The sequence below is a fragment of the Gavia stellata genome, chromosome 13 (assembly GCF_030936135.1).
Source record: "Gavia stellata isolate bGavSte3 chromosome 13, bGavSte3.hap2, whole genome shotgun sequence".
NCBI lineage: Eukaryota > Metazoa > Chordata > Aves > Gaviiformes > Gaviidae > Gavia > Gavia stellata.
Window position 1 is genome coordinate 9,548,892 of NC_082606.1, and position 19,008 is coordinate 9,567,899.

The 19,008-nt window shown below is 41.5% G+C and overlaps 1 protein-coding gene across 1 annotated transcript; it reads left to right on the forward strand.

Annotated features, from left to right (window-relative positions):
- Positions 1 to 9,590: 9,590 nt before the first annotated feature.
- On the forward strand, positions 9,591 to 18,215 carry MNS1 (meiosis specific nuclear structural 1). Its single transcript, XM_059824119.1, has 10 exons — positions 9,591 to 9,656; positions 9,725 to 9,856; positions 10,125 to 10,252; positions 11,184 to 11,286; positions 12,053 to 12,282; positions 13,006 to 13,222; positions 13,303 to 13,410; positions 14,903 to 15,160; positions 16,071 to 16,196; positions 17,915 to 18,215. Exons 1-10 carry the CDS (start codon positions 9,591 to 9,593, stop codon positions 18,011 to 18,013), a joined length of 1,467 nt encoding a protein of 488 aa, XP_059680102.1. The 3' UTR covers positions 18,014 to 18,215.
- Positions 18,216 to 19,008: the final 793 nt, after the last annotated feature.

The window sequence follows — 19,008 nt, forward strand, 5'->3', positions numbered from 1 at the left end:
TCCAGTCAGTAGTAAAATCCATTCACGTCAACTCTTTGAAATACCAACCTGTTGTGGATGCAATGTCATGTTTTATGAGAGCTGGTTACATTATGAGAGAAAGAAAATGTTTGCATAGTAGGCTATTTAGCTCTTCTTTGAAACTGAACTTTTGGACAAGGAGGACATAAAAATGGGAAAAAATTCTGAAAAATCTCTGGATGGGTGGAAGTTTCAGCAAATTACTGATTACTTAACTGTATTATTTGCCTCAAAGGCAAAAACATCCTGTGCCTTTGTTCTGCTGTTATTCTGCTGGAGTCGATCAATTTAACAAACTTGTTCAAGCAAAGAATTAAGCCTACTTGTACGACCCTCACCACTGGGTACTGAGTATTGCAGAGGCAGAGAAAGCATATTTCTGCTTCCCCTGCCTGCCTGGTTCTAACCCTGACCCACCACCACCTTGTACGTGTATGTATGTGTTTTGCTGAATCGGCAAAGCATGTGCTTACTCTCTTTTTCCAGCTCCACTGAAGTTTAAATTCATAAACTTAAAGTTCCTTCTGCTGTTATTTCCTTAGCTTCCTCTCCTGTGACACTTTTCAAATATATTCTGCCTTATAATCGGGAGTAAAAGAAGCACATTGATACTGCTTTCAAATGTATGTATTATCTAAAAGGCAAGCCCATGTAAAACGTTTTCCAAATGAACTTGGTTAAAATGTCAAAAGTATAGATGGATGGAGAGTGGAAATTTCCAGCATATCCAACAGTGGAAGAAAAGTAGAAACTGCTTATCTTAACATATCCTATAAAATTCTGTAGGTCACCAACTTCAGGTGACATGCCCTTATTAAAGCACGAGAAATGTTTCTCGTCTCATTGCAGCGAAAGCAAAGTTGTTCGACAGTGGTGTTGATCTATTAGGACAGCAAAATGATCACCGATTCTTACATGAGTAACAGAAAGGCTAAGTTAGAGATCTTCAAAAGGAGGACTTTTTTAGCCACAAGAGACAAAAGGGGGGGGCAGGGAGGAAAGGACTGGAGAAAGTTGTATACAAAGAAGCCATTTAATGCAGATTTGCCATAAGGCAAGATAATAATGCTTGAATGTTATGAACTGCAGAAACTCCATGAACACATTATATTTTAAACAGTTAATCTGTTTTACAAACTATGTACATTCTTCTGCTAAATAAGATGAATTGGGACTCAAGCAGCAGCACATCCTGACAAATCTCCTCCTAAAGGCATCCATTAATATAAATCAACAGTAGCAATTTTGTTTGATCATTTATTTGCAAGAATCATTAAGGTTTATTAGCATAATTATTCCCTGTGGGACTTCATGTCACATAAATGAAAAATGGCATTATCAATATTTAAAAGATAAGTGTGTGATGTTCAGAGTACTTAAACAGTACTCTGCAGGTGGTGTCCAGCTGTAGCAAATTAGATTAGGTTTGATTTCTAAATTGTAGAAATACAATTTCAGTGCAACTGTCTATTTCAAAACTATGTTTTCTTATTGTGCAAGGCATAAATACACAACGAAACTCTATAGTTACTTATTACAGTACGTGTGTGTACATTGTTTTCTGATTTAAAGTAAGCAACTTGTTTGAAGATATCAAATGGGAAGTGCACGTTGCTTACTGGTGGAAGTCCTTTTATAATCTTGTCTTTTTCACTTTTTACAGTTCTATGTAATGACCTGAAATTTTCTCAGTGAAACAAGAGGACTTTCTCCCTCATCATCCTATCTCCTTCCAAGCAAAATAGTAGTTATGATGTCATTAGATCTCCTTCTCTACAGAGACAAGGAGAAGGGCCCTGCTTTCCTGCAGGAGGTCTGACACCAAAATCAGCTGGTGCCTCTGTACCAACTCTGTGATCATCTCACTATGAAGAATGAGCTTGGCTTACACGAGCACTTGTTGAAGCAGACACAGGGACTGATGCATAGCAAAACCACTGGGGTAAGATTGCGCTGGTCCTGCCCCCCGACCGGGCAGCTGCCCCACACTCACAGCCTGCAGGGCAGGCACTTACAGGTTTCTGAAGGTTGCCAAGGAGGTCAGTCTTAATAAAAGAGTATATGAGAATATAATGATGACAATTTGAAGGAGGTCAGATGAGTGAACTGCCTGCTTGTCATCTGCTTAGGGGAAACACCGCACATCTTTGTTTCCCTGTGCTGCTGCTGCTAGAGCAAGTGCTGAGCGGCAGGCGTAAGCAACAGCACACGCTGCTTTGGGAAAAAGTTGCCAAAGGGTCCTGCACAGATGAGTTACCATCTGGGTGCTGCTCAGAGGGAAAGCCTTTTAATTGAGGGAAGGAACTAGTCAGAGTCCAGCTGCAGGGTGGCAGAGTAAACACAGCTTTTCAGGGCTGAGCGAGCCCCGCTTTTGGGCAGTGGATCCACAGCGTGCAGAGAAGCATGATGCAAGGAAGGGAGTGTGGGCACTGAGCTGCAGCCACCCAAGAAGGCCTCTTGAGCCCTTTCTACAGCCTCTAGCAGTGCTGTGATCCCCCCAGTTATGCAGTGCCCCACAGCAGTGTGCCGTTTTGACAGACTTGGCATGCAGGGTCCCAGCAAATGAATCATGCTGAGAGGTGAGAGACCGGGAACGCCCCACAGGCAGGAATCTGTGGGCTTTGTCTGGTCCATAGCAATACAGAGGCAATTCACCACTTCTCTGGTGAGTTTTTCTTTGGAGCACGAAATTGCTGTTTTATCAGCAGTGAAATGTATTGTTAACCACTGTGTGCTGCTCTTCTCTCTAAAGGCTCTTGAATAAAACATCAGGGACTTTACTAAACATGCCCCAGGACTCCTCCACACACATCCCCATGTAGGGCAGGGAAGCAGAGCCTTCACCAGCCCGGGGCTCGTCGCAGGGCTCTGCCGAGGCTGACAGGCAGGATGAAGTGCCAGTGTAAGAGATGGATGCAGGCAGCAGAATTACTTTCACATTGCTCTCAGCCCTTTCTGGGACTGATGTTTGTTTTCTGTTATTGCCCTTCAGTTGCCCTTTCCACTGGTTGGCTTAAGGTTATGGTTATGGATTAGTTTGTTAAATACGCTGTTGTTTGCAAATGGCATCTTTCTTCTTAGTTTTCCGCTCTTTGCTAAGCTCCCCTTTGGAGCTCCTCAGCTTTTTAATTATTCACAAATGTTAAACTGAACTCTTTGGAATTAATTGTTTGGTGGTATCTCGCAGGAATGAAAAGGGGTTCTGCTTTCTTCTAAGTATGTTTCTAAGTGCTCTCTTTTGCACTCAAGTTAGAATAAATTCTAACACCTGAACTTGGTGCTTCCAAGGGAGTAGGCAGTCCAGGAAGCATATGCCATCTCAACCTTTTACTTAGTGTATACTTTTCTATGGGTGGTGCTATAGGGAAAAGAAGAGTAAAGCTTAGTGCCTATCAGTTTTTCCTCAATACCTCATTCAGGCTTGGAAATTATGACTCTTCCTTCCAGAGGTGTATGTTCTGATGTCATTGTATACAAAATATTGAAAAGGAGACAGTGACCTGGTCAAGTGCTTAAATGACAGCCAAAATCAGCTGAGGTGATGATGATCGCTGGGTTGGAGGCAATGACTGGTTTTCCTTCAAGACACTCTTTGCCCTGTTCAGTTGGGCAATTTGGCAGATGAGCTCATCGCAGGCGGGTTACTCAAACGCCTCCTCTAAACCCCACGCAGGAAAGACAAGGATAGGATAGAGTAGGAAAAATTTAAGTCTGGTCTTTAATCTTCCTGCTTCCAAATTAAAAGCTACAAATGGAGCTTGTTATCTTGAGAGGCACTTTTTGACAAATAAATCAGTGCTTACATGTAAAAATCTGATTAAATAGCTATCACTTTTTTGAAAAGCTTTTACAAACAGACCTTTCATAGCCATAAACATTTAGATTCTCAATTAAAAATCATCACTGTTCCTTTTCTTAAGAAATAACCCAGTCCTTTTCCTTGAACTTAGGATCTCTCTTCTTTTTCATGGGAGACAGGAGTTTGGTTATGATAGGTAAGTGGACAAAGCTCTTGCAGCACAAACCGGAAGTGTCATTACAACAGTGGTTTTACAACATTCTTTACATAAAATAACTGTATTTGCTCTGCCTAGAACATTTGCTTAAAAAAATTACTAGAGGTGAAGCAGACAGCCTGGTAATTGCAACTTGTATTCTCCCCAGTGTTTGCTAGTTGGATTAAAAAGAGCATGGTGGACATGGCTCTGTAATTGTTCTTTAATCACTGAATGCTAGCAAGGTTGTGCCAAATGCACAGGAGAAATGCTCTGTTCTATAACCCAAACAGATCTACTAGCCAGGCAGCCAGTTGGCAAAAAAGCTCAGACTTTGCTGTGTGCTATAAAAGCTCATTTCCCAGCTCACTGAATGGATGTTGAAAGTTGTACAAACCCGCGCTGATCTTGATGGTGGAATTGCTGTCTTTTTTCAGGTTCCCTATAAGAAGCAATTGAACTGCAATATAGATTAAAGCAGGGAAATAATAAGAAACTATAGAATATACAGGACACTTATAAACTACTAAACAGTGTAAACAATGTTGATCCATGGGAGGAATGCAGAAAACCATGAACTTGGTATTGGTTGCAGCAATAGGAATGGGAAAGAAACTGCAGAGAAACAGAAGCACCCAAAGAAAACATGAAAGAAACAGTCAGAGAGCCTAAGGCAGTCTCCCATCTTGACCCTGAACAAATCCTGAAAGGCTGAATGCTGGCTGGAGAGAGACTGGAAAATGAGTGATGAAATAGTGTCCTAATTCCCTACTTTTGTTTTACAGCATCAAATGAGTTTGGGCTGCATGTTTCAAGAAGCACTTACGCTTTCTGGCATTGCTAATGTGGAAACAAAGAAGTGACAAGGATTGTGTGGAGGTAAGAGATTGTGGGATGAAAAATGATTTTGTCAACACATAAGCCTGGAAGCGACTGTCTAATCCTTCTGCCTGCACGGAGGCAGAATCTAGTGTAGTTGTACTACACTACAATTTTTATTTTTAAAGATCCTCTCTACAAACCACCTAAGGAGGCTGTTTTGGTGTTATCCTGCCCTTTTAACTAGAATAACAATTATTTCATGTCCAACCAGCAAAAATACCCTCTGTAAGAAACATTTGAGTGTAATGTCACTGTGGAGTAAAATTCATCTGTGGTCTTTGGAATTTATGTATTCAGTTGTTAAAAACAGTGTGTCTCCTCAGAAGAGTAGGTGGGTGCTTTATAAACTTGAATAGATATGTAATAAATATTAATAGGAAATGTTAAAAACTCCATACTTACCCAGAAATGTATGCTATACGACGCTGTGGATATAAATGCATTCTAATAGTTTTAGTCACATCAGCCTTTATACACACAGCTCACAGCTTTTACTCTCGACTAGCAGGACTGAGCAGAGATGGAAGCCCAAAAAACAAAGCGAAGAACATGGTGTCCCTAAAAGACTGATTTCTGTTCATGTCCTTTGCACAAACATCCTTTCTGGGCTGAGACACTCCATTTATTCTCTTTATTCTTTGAAAATTCAATACTACAGCTAAATATTTATTAAAACCACATTTGTCTCATCAGGAACAGCTGGATTTTTGTTGAACACATTTGAAGCACTGTGTATTTTTGTCCTTGTAATATTTTTGTTTAGAGTCCATAATGTCGTAAGTAAAAGATCACTTCTGCCTGCTGCTGCCATGGGACATATTTTCCCTACTACTGCAGAATAATTAAAAAAAAAAAAAAATCATGCTAAGATTTTCTTGACAGTGATCGCCCCTTAGCTGCTAAATCTGCTATCGCATCCATCACTAATCTCAAGCAAACCAAGTATTAGTTTCTCTGTGACTTATCTAGGTCTTTAGTAGATCAATAGCACAGCTCAGATGTTTCAGACTCTTCCCTGTTAATTCACATTTATCTTTTCATCCAAAGAAGGTAAATTACCTCACAGAGAAGCTGTGTTATCCCCAATAGCGGTTTATAATGTTGCGAAGTCAGCATGACCCACATATCTTATCTCAGCTGGAATGCATTTGTCACTGTCTCATGTTATGATCATCTGGTAAAATGCCCTAGAAAAGAGGTAAACCTGCAAAATGGCTTCACCATTTTCATTTAATGATCTTTTCTGCTGTGTGCTCCTGCATCACCTTCAGTTTAAACTGCTAAAATAAAGGGAACTTTCTTTTTTCCTTTAATGCTCCATTTCATCATTTTTATCATTAGCAAAATTTTCATTCCGTGGCAGTCTTCACTTCTGCTGTCATCCATTGATCAGTAGGTGGTGATACCGAGACTGAGAACTGAATCATTTGCTAATATGTGCTATAAAAGCTCATTTCCCAGCTCACTGAATGGATGTTGAAAGTTGTACAAAACCTGGCTGATCTTGATGGTGGAATTGCTGTCTTTTTTCAGGTTACCCCTGAGAAAGGACTGCTGAGTTTAACTCTACATTTGTACAGTGGGCTGCTGGTTACCTGAAGCCTTTCAGTCCCTGGGAGTATTTAGTGCTGTTAGGAAAAAGGAATGAGAAGCAGGTCACTGAGCAGTAAGTTGTAACCAGGCTGCTGCAAGAAGAAATGCTGTATGAAACAAGAGTTTGATAGCATTTATGCAGCTGGGACTCATTCCTTTCCGAACTATAGTACAGTAAATATTTAATTATCTGTTAGTCTAAAAACTTTGTAAATTATATTATGGACAGAAAACTTAAATATAAACACACTTGACTTTCAAGGAGTCTGACCCAGCTAGTTGCAAAACCAGTAGATTTTTATTCTCTTCCTTCAGGTGAGCTGAGCAGCCCTGCCTGGAGTGAACTCTGTTCTGCAAGTGTTAAATTCTTAGGTCTTTAACTGAGAAATTAGTTGGTGCTATCAAAGAGGTCTGCTTTTTGACATGAAGAAAAGGTAGGTGTGTTTTCAACACAGTGTTTGATTTCTTCCCAAGTAAGAACGTGCGAGGGAGACCCCTACATGGAGCAGCAACTTGCTGTGACCACACAGGTGGGAGAAGTAGCAAAGGCAGATGCTTCCCCTGCAGGTGGAGGTGGCTCATCCAACTGCGATGACCTTGGAAAGGAGAACAGGATGTGCTAGGAGGGCACAGGACAGAAACACTTGCCCAGGTGCAGGTGCGCTACCCATGTGCCTACACCCCCAGCAAGTTTGCGGGTGATCCAAAAAGGGAGGTGCAGTCAATGCCCCGCACAGCAGCCCCTGGTTGCTATGGGGAGGGCACAAAGATTTTCCCCTCCCTGTTCTCTACACGGGGTGACTGTACATGCTGAAAGGTTACTTACCTTTCTTTGGAAATCTGCGCACACACAGTATGTTTACTGAACTGTCCCTGTGCGTTAATTTATGTTGGGGAAAACAATCAGGGCATTAAAGGTAGGAATTTCTGAGCACAAACTGCCATAAGGTATCGAGGATAAAAGAATTCTCTGGTTGCGTTTTTTTCTTCTTTGCATTTTAAACACACTCCGGCAAATCTGAAATGCATGGGAAAGAAAAGAACAATGAGGCACCAAGGACTGGAAACCTCAAAACATTTTCTCTTTGGCATCTTACTGGGTATTAGTGCAGCGTTCTGTCCCTTCTGTGAAAGATACACTGCTCACAAATACTGTTTACATGCAAATACAAGCCACCTCCTACTTTTAAAAAGAACTTTGTGAACTGACTTGTTGGTCTGATATATGTGTGTTTTTTTCAAGCATGTGTACTCCCACTTTTCTGACCGGAATGCCTTGCTGTCCTGGAGACTGAACGAAGGTATACTTCTGTTCTCATTTTAGAGTGTTGCTGTTCCAAATTAAGGACATCATGTGAGCAAAGACAGAATTTTACATCTGGAGGTTATTTGCTGTTATTTCCAGAAGTAAGGTGAGGGGACCTGATTTTATTTTGTTTGGTAAGAAAGAAAATTCCATTTATTTCCAGTGAGGCCGATAACTGTTTACTGAGAAGAAGGGACAGCAAAAGTCTCTGTGGCACCTTTATCCCTCCACCCCCGCCACCTCCAGACCTTGAGCACTGGAAGTCAGTGCTGTGCCAGTGTAGTTAAAAGCTTCCTTCTTTCTCAGTGAACACCTTGGAATCATTGGGGGATAGGTTTTTTGACATTTACTTGTTTCCCTGCCTACTGTTGAAGAATTGGAATTTTTTAGAGAGCTGTAGTGTTTACACCAATGGGAAAGAAGAAAATTTATGGTCTTTTTCTGTCTCATCTCTCTCTGCTTGTATCAATTTGGTTAAAGATGTGGCCTCCTATACTTTACTTGTCCCCCCCTCAAGCATTGTGGGAAAACAATTTTCTCATGAAAAGGGCAAAGAATAACCAAAGCTTCAGAAAGAATTCCACTAATTTGGGAGACCTTGTAAAAGATTGGGAACCAATTTAAAATAATAAGTGTTCTCATCCTATAAATATGTAGATATAGGCATATCTAGCACAGAATCAACAGAAACATGCAGACTTCTTTTTACCTAATTCTGAGAGGTGTTCTTCTCTTAAGCTTTATTCATTTTAATTAAATTTATAAAGTAAGTGACATTAAAGAATTTTAAATACTGCTTTAAATAAACTTAAATGTCTTTAGTTTCACATAACTACATAGAAAGGAAAATAAAGGTGAGAAAAGTGGTAAAAGTGGGTGAGTAGAGTTTGGGGAATTAGATGCCACAATGTTGATTTCCTTCCTGGAGCGAAGCCCGGTGGGAGAAGCTCTCTGGAGTGAACAGTTGTGCAATGTGTAACATCTGTCTCTCTGGAAGAATTAAGGGCTGGCTTTTCCTTTTGCCTGTCAGGTGTAGATGAGGCATACTCTCTACCAGGCAACCTTCCCCGAATGGTGCAGGGTATCTATTTTGGCGATGTTCGCGGTTAATGTTCTGGCTGTCGACTGTGACTGTATCCCCCATACTCGTTCGGGATCCATCTTAATAGCGGTGAAGGACAGAAATCCTTAATTAAATGCTGCCGCCTCGGTTTTGTCATTACAGAGGAGTAAAACGCATTAACGTGAAGTAGTAAGTCAAGAAATGCTCCCGAACAGATTTATTTAATTTTTTTAAGACATGTCGGTACTTATGCCAGGGTGTGGACCCGCTCCTCCTGCCGCCGTGGGAGGCGTACTGCAGGGCTGTGCCGAAGGGCAGAGCCCGCCGGGCCTTCCTTCTTCTCCCCCGCCGCCTGCCTCCCCCGGGCCGCCACCCAGGGCGAGCTCTGCCTCTCCCCGCCCTCCGGGCCTCGTCTCGCCCCGTGGGCTCCCGGGGCGGTACGGCGCCCTCTCGGGAGTAACCCCGGCTGCCGCCGGCAGCTGACGGCGCGGGGGGCGGCGTTAGTTCCGCGGGGCGCGGCCCGGGGGTCGGGCGCGGCCTCCGCCGCTGCGGCGGGTCAACCCCGCGGGCGCCGCGCCCCCGGTTGCTGGGCGACGCCACGCTGCTCTCGCCCCACCCGCTCCGAGTCACGCGTAAGGGTCGGGTCGCCGCCTCGCCAATCAGCGCGGGGGGTTTCACCCGGAAGTTAAAACGTTTCCTTCCCTTCCACCCGCTTGCCCCGCTCGTTGCCATGACGGCGCGGCGCGGCGGCTCGGGGGCGGGCGGGCAAGATGGTGAGCGGGCGGCCGGGCAGCGGGCGGGGGGCAACGGGGCCGCGGGGGCCGCGGCTGCCCTGCGGCGCTGCCTCCCTCTTGTCGCCCGCAGGTGTCCCTGCAGCGGGGCGCGGTGCTGGCGGCGGCCGCGGCCGAGGCGGAGGAGCGCGGCGGGCGGAGGCGGGCCGCCAGGCTGCGGGCGGCGCTGGAGCGCGAGCGGCGGCTGGAGGAGGCCGTGCTGCGGGTAAGAGCCGCGGGGCGGCGCGACCGGGGCTGGCCCCGTGCCCCGAGGGCGTCTGCGTGTACGTGCGAACGCGGACCCGCGTGTCCGACTGCGGTGGAAGGGGAGGCGGTGGCGCCGTTCTGCCGGAGGGCTCTGCCTGGCTTTGCCTTTCAAAAGCTTTCTCCTTCGAAAACTCCTCGGTGACCGCAGTCCGGCGCTTTGCCCGCTTCCACACGCGCGTGCAGAGGGGCGGAGGAGAGCTGTTACGGAAAGGGTTTGTTCTGGTTAGGCAGAAGAGGACAAAACACAGAGAGCGCTGCAGCTGGAGCAAGAGGAAAGGCTGGCGGCTGAGCTGGCGAGATTGAACCACGAAAAGCTTAAAGATGAAAAGATGAGGCAACGAGTAAGAGAGAACAGGTAACGCTGCAAAAGTCTCGCAGCTTTATTTACCTAGCTGTCATTGTAAAGCAATCCCAACTCTTTAAAGTGTATTTATGGAAGTATTCAGTCAGCTGCGTACCTCCTGCTCATTTTGGTTTTTTTCTCAATCGCGTCTCGGACCGAATCTTGGATGCGGTAAGATTATGGCATGAGGTGTTTTCAAGCAATAGAGAGGAAGTTTTAGTGTGCTAAAATCAGATACCTAATTTATTTTTTACAACAGGCTTTAACTTCCTGTATTTGTGTAGTAGAGAAGATTATAACTGCAAGAAACCCAGGAAAAGGTAGATTGAGACGTGCTTAGGAGAAGGCGGTGATCAGAGCGGTTACTGCAGGTGTCAGTGAACAGGATCAGAAACGAGCGTGGGAGGGGAATGCGAGACAGGAGGGGAAGGGAGGTGTGACGCCTGAACAGCGTGAGGTGATGTAGGTTAAGTGGAGGCAAGACAGACTTTGTGAAAGTTGTAGCAGAAGCGGAAATGAATCTGACCCAGAAGGAAAACTTATTTAAGGTCGAGATATGATTAAAAAAATTACTTTTAAGCAAATTTTGTCAATAAGAGAAAAGCTCTCTCTGATCCACAAAATTTTCTTTTTGAGTGTATGCTTATATGTACACGTATAGGTGTACATATTTATACATGCATATATACATTTATATAGTTAGATGTCAAGTGTGCAAAACTATTGATAGCATATGTGTAAATATAGATAATTCTTGGTTTGAGACAGGTTTTGGGGTTTTTTCCTGCTCTTTTACTAGGGCAGTATTTTTCATCTACAATTGGGCTTTTCCCTTTAAAAATAAATGTCTTTCGTTGTGTTTAAATAGTGATGGAAATTGCAATTTTTTTCTCATAGGTACTGATCTCCTTGTAATAGTTTAAATTTCTTTTTTTTTTCCCAGTCTTGAACTTCGAGAGTTAGAAAAAAAGCTAAAATCCGCTTATATGAATAAAGAGCGAGCTGCACAGATCGCTGAAAAAGAGGCTATACAGTATGAGCGAATGGTAATTAGCTTTACAGCGTCTCCCAGCACCTGAGTGCTGTAACTCTTTGTATGGATTGTGCTGAAAATTTTTCCTTTGAAGTTGGCCTTTTATCTAAAATATTGTTAGGTTTCGGCATTTAGTGTGTATTGAAAATATGTTTTGTGTAATGAAGGACTAATTAGCTGGTAATAACCAGCTGTAAGAAAAAGGCTTACTTTGCCATTGCAATCAAAGTTGTAGTGAATTAAGCTGTATGAATGGATATAGTTTGTATTTTATTGGTTTTGTAATATTTATCCAAATTAAAACTGTGATACGCTTTGTACAGTAAGTGCTTATTGTGGTGAATCCTTACCTCAGAAGCAGATTGTTGAAAATGTCATTATTATTATTAAACATATATCTGAATGACTTAAGAAAGAATTGTGAACTTTTATGTGTGTATAGAATAATATTGTTGATCAGGCAGATGATTCTGATTATGTTAATGTTTTATACAAAATTCAGTTTATGCAAATTGCTGTAAAGACCACACGCTTATTGAGGATGTTCTACGTAGTTAAACCACATTCCAGTCATTATGCCGACGTGAGCTAGTTTCAGTCGTGCTGAATGCTCTACCGTGTCTTTGTTCAATACGTAGTTTCCTTTAAGTATTGTTAGTTCTCCTCAAGTCGTTTAGATATCGAGGGTTCTCTTCAAGGGTTCTACTTTCTGCATTTTTCACTACAAGTTGTATTAGGGGAAGTAAAAGGGAATCTTGCCTTGCTTTTTCCCCCTGTAGAAACGTGAGGCTGAAGTAGCCCAAAAGATGAAGGAAGAGTACGAAAGGGTAATAAAAGAAGAAAGTTCTGCAGAACTGAAGCGAAACAAGGAGAAAATAACGTATCAGCAAGAACTGGAGAAACAGCTTGAGGAACAAGAGAGGAAGAAGCAGGATGCTTACCAAGAGTTTCTACGAGAGAAACTTATGATTGATGAAATTGTAAGAAAGATCTATGAGGAAGACCAAATGTTAGTTACTTTGATTTTTTTATTGTTTGTTCATTTAAAACAAAGCACCTGATACAATTCTGTATAGGAAACTAATTTACATACATTTATTTCATAGACTAAGGCTAGTTTTCCTCGGTCACATTTTACTAACAAGAGACTGACTTGCGTGGATTTTGCTGTTTAAATGGAATGTTCTTGTCGTTCCAGTCAGTCTCGTGTCCTTGTTCCCCAAATATGAAATTCAACTTATTTTGAGGAGTGCTTCCATGGGACTGCCTTTCACAGATTTCTGCCTCGCCTCACGTCCCTACCTCTTCGTGAGACGCGTTGTGTGCCTGTCTTATGGACAGGGATAGGAAAAGAGGTTTCTGAGGGCAGGGTGGTATTGTGGGGGCGGAGAGTTTAGTATAAATAAATAAAACGTTTAGGAGATTCTGGTGCTATTGGGCTTCCTTCTCTTCTTTCTGTTTTGATGGAGCGTGTGTAAAATGGAGTAGTAGTGAGTACAGATAGGTACAGTCTGTTCTCCTGAAGAAAGGTGTTAGACATGAGACTCCCTTTTGGGGCAATTCATGAATAAGTATTTTCAGTTTAGGCATCTAGTTGCTAGCTGAATGGGTATGGAGAGTCATTTAAATCTTAGTCTCTGGAATATATCATTAATGATGAGCGTATGGTCTGTTTAATGTTACTCTGTAGTATGTTAAATAACTTTAAACATTTTTTTTCGATCTTCTACAGGGAAAAACAACTGAAGTTAGATAAAATGAGAGCAACTCAGACATATATTGAAGAGTTTAAAAAACAACAAGCTATCTGGAGGAGAAGGAAACAGGAAGAGATAGAAGAAGAAAATAGGAAAATTATGGAGTTTGCCAACGTTCAGCGACAAAGAGAAGAAGATCGGATGGCTAAAGTTCGAGATACCGAGGAGAAAAAACAAAGACTTCAAAGCATGGTATCAAAAATTGAAATTGTAGGAAAAAAATTATTGTACATTTTTGTCTTTCATTTAGAAATTCTCCCTTCTCATAATAGATTGCCCAGAATCTGGAAAGAGAACAACAGAAGCGTGAAGAACTGGAACAAATACGACAAGAGCTGTATCTGGAAGAACAAGCCGAGACAGAAAGGAAGAAGGAGATGGTAAGCGTTGGCAGGTAGATGAAGTAGTACCTATGCTTTGGGGGGGGCAGGGGGAATATTTCACTTTCCCTGGACTTCTGCAGATACATATATGGATGTTTTAGTACTTGTCAGATACCAGGTTTTTTACATGTTGCCTGTATGTTGTGCGTACCTGTGCATTAACTGATAAGGTAAAATGCAAGTGGAGAGGAGTATTGCAACTTTGCCATAATTCCTGCAGAAGAATCAGTTAGTGGAGCTGGTCTGGATGAAACTTTAATACGATAAAAATAGTAGTGTATATGCAGGAAAACACATAATGTTGCTGTGGGCAAACTAATCAAATTCACACAGACCAGATACAAAAATTTAAAGTGAAAATTAAACCATTTTGAATTGGTGATCTAGAAAATAAGTAATAAAGTGAATGCAGGTGGCAGTATTTTACACTATCTTCCTCTGTCCCTTCACTTCTCCTGACATCTTTGCAATGGAGCAGCGCTCCTTCAGTCTTTGGAAATGGTCACTGGAGTTGTGATGCTTAAAGAGCATTTTGGGAGAGTATATCCCACATGCAGTTCCTTCTGCCTCTGAGGATGTTCCACAACTTTTCCTCTAACAACGCTGGCAGGGTTGTTCATGGATTGGGGTTTTGTTTTGGTTTGGTTTTTCAACACCACAGCAGACTTAGCAAACTCAAAGTGTTTGTGATTTTGGGATGGTTTTGAGGGACTTCCTTGCATCCATTTTGTCTGTGAACTGTCCCAAAGCAAAAAGCTTAACTCTGACATGGTTTTAGGCATATTAAATGAATTTCAATTGTTTCCACTTCCTGTTCTGGTACAAGTGTCTGTTTCCGACACTATTTCCTAAATGTTCTTAGTCAGACAAGCAGTTTGTATATTAACTTAGTTTTTGGAGAGAAAATTCTGTCCTTTGAGTTCCCTTTGCCATCCCTAATGTGTATTTATGTTTTTATTTCAACCAGGAAGACAACTGAAGGTTTTGAATACCCTTATGGTCCCCTTTATACGTTCACTTATCTCATAAAGGAGAATGCCAGTAACTTTCAAGTTCAGGTTTAAGCTAAGCAGGTTAATTCACTGCTTGCTTTTTGCATGCCGATTTGCTTTTTCCTATGGGTTCACCCACACTCTGGTGTATCTTGCTATGGATGACAAACAAAATGTAACGCAGGCTGAGATAGGTAATACTGTTATTTTTAGCGAGTTGTTCAGGAGCGCTGTCTTGTTGATTCACTTCATGCTTGTGGAAATAAATAATCTCCTTTTGCTCTGGACTTAATTTTGAGAACCTTGAGACATTTGCCAAACTGGTTAACACTGGAGAGCACTGTCAGATATGGAGTGTTTGCTCCAGTTATTTATGCTAGAAGGTAAAAGCGACAGTAAATTTATTCCAAGATAAATTGGATAGATTGGCTGATGATGATTAAAATTTTTCTGAAGTATTTTCAGTAAAATAGCATTTTATTGAATTTCCTTTATAGGCAGAAATTGAAAAGAGAGTAAGGCAACGTCTAGACTTAAGGCAAACGTATGAAGAGCAGTTTGCTTTAAAGAAGGTAGCGCGACAAGCTATGCAAGAAGAGGAAGAAGCCTTCAGAAAACAGATGTTGGCCAAGTTTGCAGAGGACGATCGCATTGAACAGATGAATGCTCAGAAACGAAGAATGAAACAGCTTGAACACAGAAGGGCTGTGGAAAAACTTATTGAAGATCGTCGCAAACAGTTTGTTGCAGATAAAGTAAGAGAAGTTTTCACATTCACCATCAGTCTAGCCAAAATGTTTCAATATGAGAATACTTTTGCATTACTAGGGAAAGGTGACAGGGGAATTGCAGAGAAACGTGCAGGGGGGAAGCAGGCCTTTGTTTTGGTTTGCTGACAAGAAAAGTCTTTTTAGAGCTAACTTTTTGTAGCTTCAAGACATTAGTCAGCAACATCCCTACACCCCTGTATACCCGAAAGCTCTGCAAATGTCTCTTTAAGCACCGTGGCATCAGCAACACAACTGTTGTCCAGTTCAGCGTCCCTGATCAGCACCACTGATGATGATGATGTGTGAGAAGGGGAATTCCCAGCCTTGATTTCAGATTAAGTCTCTTGAATTATCATCTGAGGAAGAAAAGGCATGAACTGAAAACAAGTCATGGAATCCTATGCTCCAGTTTTTGGACCTGTTTATAGAGTATAAATCATATGTGTAATGTGAATTGCAATTTCTAATCATCAGCATGAGAATACGTACCTATTTCTCCTTTACCTGGATTAGAACAGTAGGGCAGGAACAGACTAACTTGTCTGAGAGCCCAGAAGGAACGAGAACTTAACTACCTTTAAAAGGGCTTCTAGTATGAGACTAAAGGCTTACCTAGCAGACTAGCCCCATGTCTTGCCGTTCAGTCTTCTCTTTTGTCTGAAATTTTTTTTCTAGTTATCAAACATGTATTGTTTAAACAGTGCTTTGTGGTTTTTTACATACACTTTTCCATCCTTTTCAAATTAATTTCCTGTGACCAGGAGTGAAGAAGTGGAAGTTCAAAATTTAGTCCACTAAAAAAATTTTCTCTTTATTCTGTGGTGGATATTGGTGGAAACAAATGTTCCCAGAGCTGAAACTGAACAGTTAGAAAAAATTTGCTTGTTTATTGTAGGAGCGTGAACTTGAAGAAAGACAGGTAGAGGAGAGAAGACAAGAAAACATCCGTGCAATTGTTGAAGAAGAGAGACAGAAAATCCTGAAAGAGCATGCGTCTAAATTATTGGGTTATCTTCCTCGAGTAAGTGGCCTGTATTTCAAATGCTTTAAATGTTCGTCCTGTAAATAGTTTTCTCTTGGATAGTTTAAGGTGAAGTTGTGGAACTGTGTAGGTTCCTGGAGTCAGTGGGTGACCTTATTGTGTCAGCTCTCATGTGCTCACCTTTTCCTTTTTTCTTTTTTTCTTTTTCTTTTTGAGTTGGGAAGCAATTTTACAAAACTATTCTTTCTGGGGGGCTTTGGGCTCTACTGCAAAATTGATTGTATCTACTGCAGAATTCTTGTACAGAACTTGCTGAAAGCTTCCAGAGCGCTTTGCACATCCAGTTTTGGGATATGGAATGTAAGTTCTGAAGCAGGGCTTTTCTAGCTAGAAAGGGGCCCACCATGTCTTAAACCCCGTTTCCACCAAATTTCTCAGTTGGGGTTTTGGGAGCGATTTCTTACAGTGTTGGCTGTCGTCTGAGTCTTCTGTTACCATGGAAACGAGGCCTCGTCCCTGTTGCAGTGCAATAAACTGCAGCGCTTACAGAAGCGTTTCAGACTACTCCCTGTTCATCCTTGTGCTTTTTAAAAGTTAAAAAGATGGAAGTAATTATTGTAATAGGAAAAAACTACAATTTCTTTTGTATTATACTTCATAATCGGAAAGATCACCTGATGGTCCACAAATGAACAGAGAGCTGCTTTAGGGATGTAAAAATGCATTTACAGTAGGGGGGGAATTATCCAACTATTTAAAGAAATTCTTTTCTGTGAGACTGGAAAGCATTGTAAATATAGCAGAGTGTAATATTTACTCAAATATTAATATGTGAATTTGGTGCGTGCATTTGTAAAATTTTGAGTGAGTTATTTTCTAATGTAGATTTAATTAAAGGATAACTCACATTGGCAATATTTTGATACAGTTTTCTGGTTTGAATTTACTGTTGTAGGAAGTCTTGGCTATTGCAGAGTGTCCAAGGCTCATACCTGTTCCATGGTGTTGATGTTCTACTTTGTTCTTTTCTCTGCTTCAACACTGTGTCTAAATTGTGTGGTCACACATCATGTTACTTCACTCAAAATGGTTAAATAGAAAAGTGCTACCTAATTCTAAAGTCTCCAATGTAAACGCAACTTGTAAATTTTTTTTTCTAAATGCTGCAAGGTATTTTCTGTGGGTGATACACATTTTTAGCCCTAAAATTAATTTAGAATTAGTTAGAGATGTAGATTCCTGGGTTCTCCTGCTTCCCTTCCCTAAAACATAGTTTCTGATTAAGTTTTTTGGTGTCGGCTCATTTCCAAAGTAACTTCTTTGTACGGGCTCATTTCAACACAACTGAGGGTGGAGAGCGAGCCCCACCCCAGCCAGTGCCTCTTTGCAATGCAGTTGCTTGGTTTTACTAAACCTGCACCTGTGCTGTGCTGACTAATAATCACTTTCATTAGAAAGAGAACGCAGATAAAAGTTGTCTTTTGTGTAGTGCTCATGTGGAATCTTTACAGGGTTCTCATCATCATTTGTGTGAAGAACGAAAGAGGCGGTTCTAGGTTAGCACCACGTACACGAATTTGAAACTCATCTGTTGAAGTTTTGTGACAGTTTTCAGGGCTGTTTGTTTTAAAGGTAACACTGGTAACCACCACGGATACATGTTATTACATTCACTTCCATAGAACATGTCAGAGATCCGTAATAATCTCTCTACTTTGTTTTACCTTCTGAAGTGTGCTTCTTTCCCTTTATTGCAGGGAATACTCAAAGACGAAGATGACGTTAACATGCTTGGAGAGGAATTTAGACTGGCTTATCAGCAGAGAAGAGGTAACGCCTTCTCAGAAGAGAGCTGAAATTTTCCTGGTTTGCCACAAGGTGTCATTTCATTTCTAATGAAAATTTCCGTTTGCTGTTAACAGTGAGGAACTCCTTTCTAATATCATAAAAAGTCTCCATTTTAAGACTGGAGTTGTAAGCTGATGAGCAGCTAGTTTTATTTAAGTGTACGTCATGCTTGCATTTTTCATCAATAAACTGTTACGGAGTTCTCAGTTAGTGATGTAGCAATGTTAAAAATGTTTTCTCCAGCAACTCTGCAGAAACCGAAGCTAGTGTGAATTCACATGTGTATTTCAGTATTGACTATAAGAGTCTCTTAATGCACTCTTTCCGGTTTTAATTTAAATGTTTATCTGTATTGGCATTACACTATTAAAATACTAACGTAAATGTAGTTTGTCTCATCTCAAAGGAGTAGGTCTGAGTTACTTGTTTCACTGTTAGTTCATTTTACTTTGCTAGTAGGATCTAAGCAGAAACATTTTTCCACCTGGAGGTCAGAACCACCGCCACTTTCAGTGCGTAAGCTTACTATTTATGTGCCATGTTCCTACTCCATTACGCCGAGGGAGAAATCCACTGAAATAGCTGAGGTTTGGCAGAGGTTCATGCAAGCAGCACAGGCTTTTATTGCGCCTGTTCATTAACGTACACATGCTATGTACATATGATAGCTCATCTACACCCAAACTTTTACCTAGTTCTTGATTATAATGAAATCTTTAAGGATGTAACACTTGTAGAGCACCTGTGAATATGGAACCATCGCTCCTGACTGTATCCCAAAGCAGCAGCTGATGGCCAGGGCAAGATGTAATATTTTCACCTTGACTAAAGTAGCAATTTTACACAATACAACTGTATCAGATTGTGGAGTCTACCTGGATAGTGACGGGCAAGTCTCATGTATGTTTTTGCCAGCCAAGGGCATGAGATACAACAACTAAAACAAGTTACAGTCATTTCTATAAAAGAGCTGTTGGTGCTTAAATGAGATGCGAGACCAGCT

Bases quoted from the DNA above. Each gene is read 5' to 3' on its own strand.
- MNS1 (XM_059824119.1), top strand. From the start codon at position 9,591: ATGACGGCGCGGCGCGGCGGCTCGGGGGCGGGCGGGCAAGATGGTGAG. The intron at 10,253-11,183 runs GTAACGCTGCAA...TTTTTTTCCCAG, and splicing joins CAACGAGTAAGAGAGAACAG to TCTTGAACTTCGAGAGTTAG. The intron at 13,411-14,902 runs GTAAGCGTTGGC...TTTCCTTTATAG, and splicing joins CAGAAAGGAAGAAGGAGATG to GCAGAAATTGAAAAGAGAGT.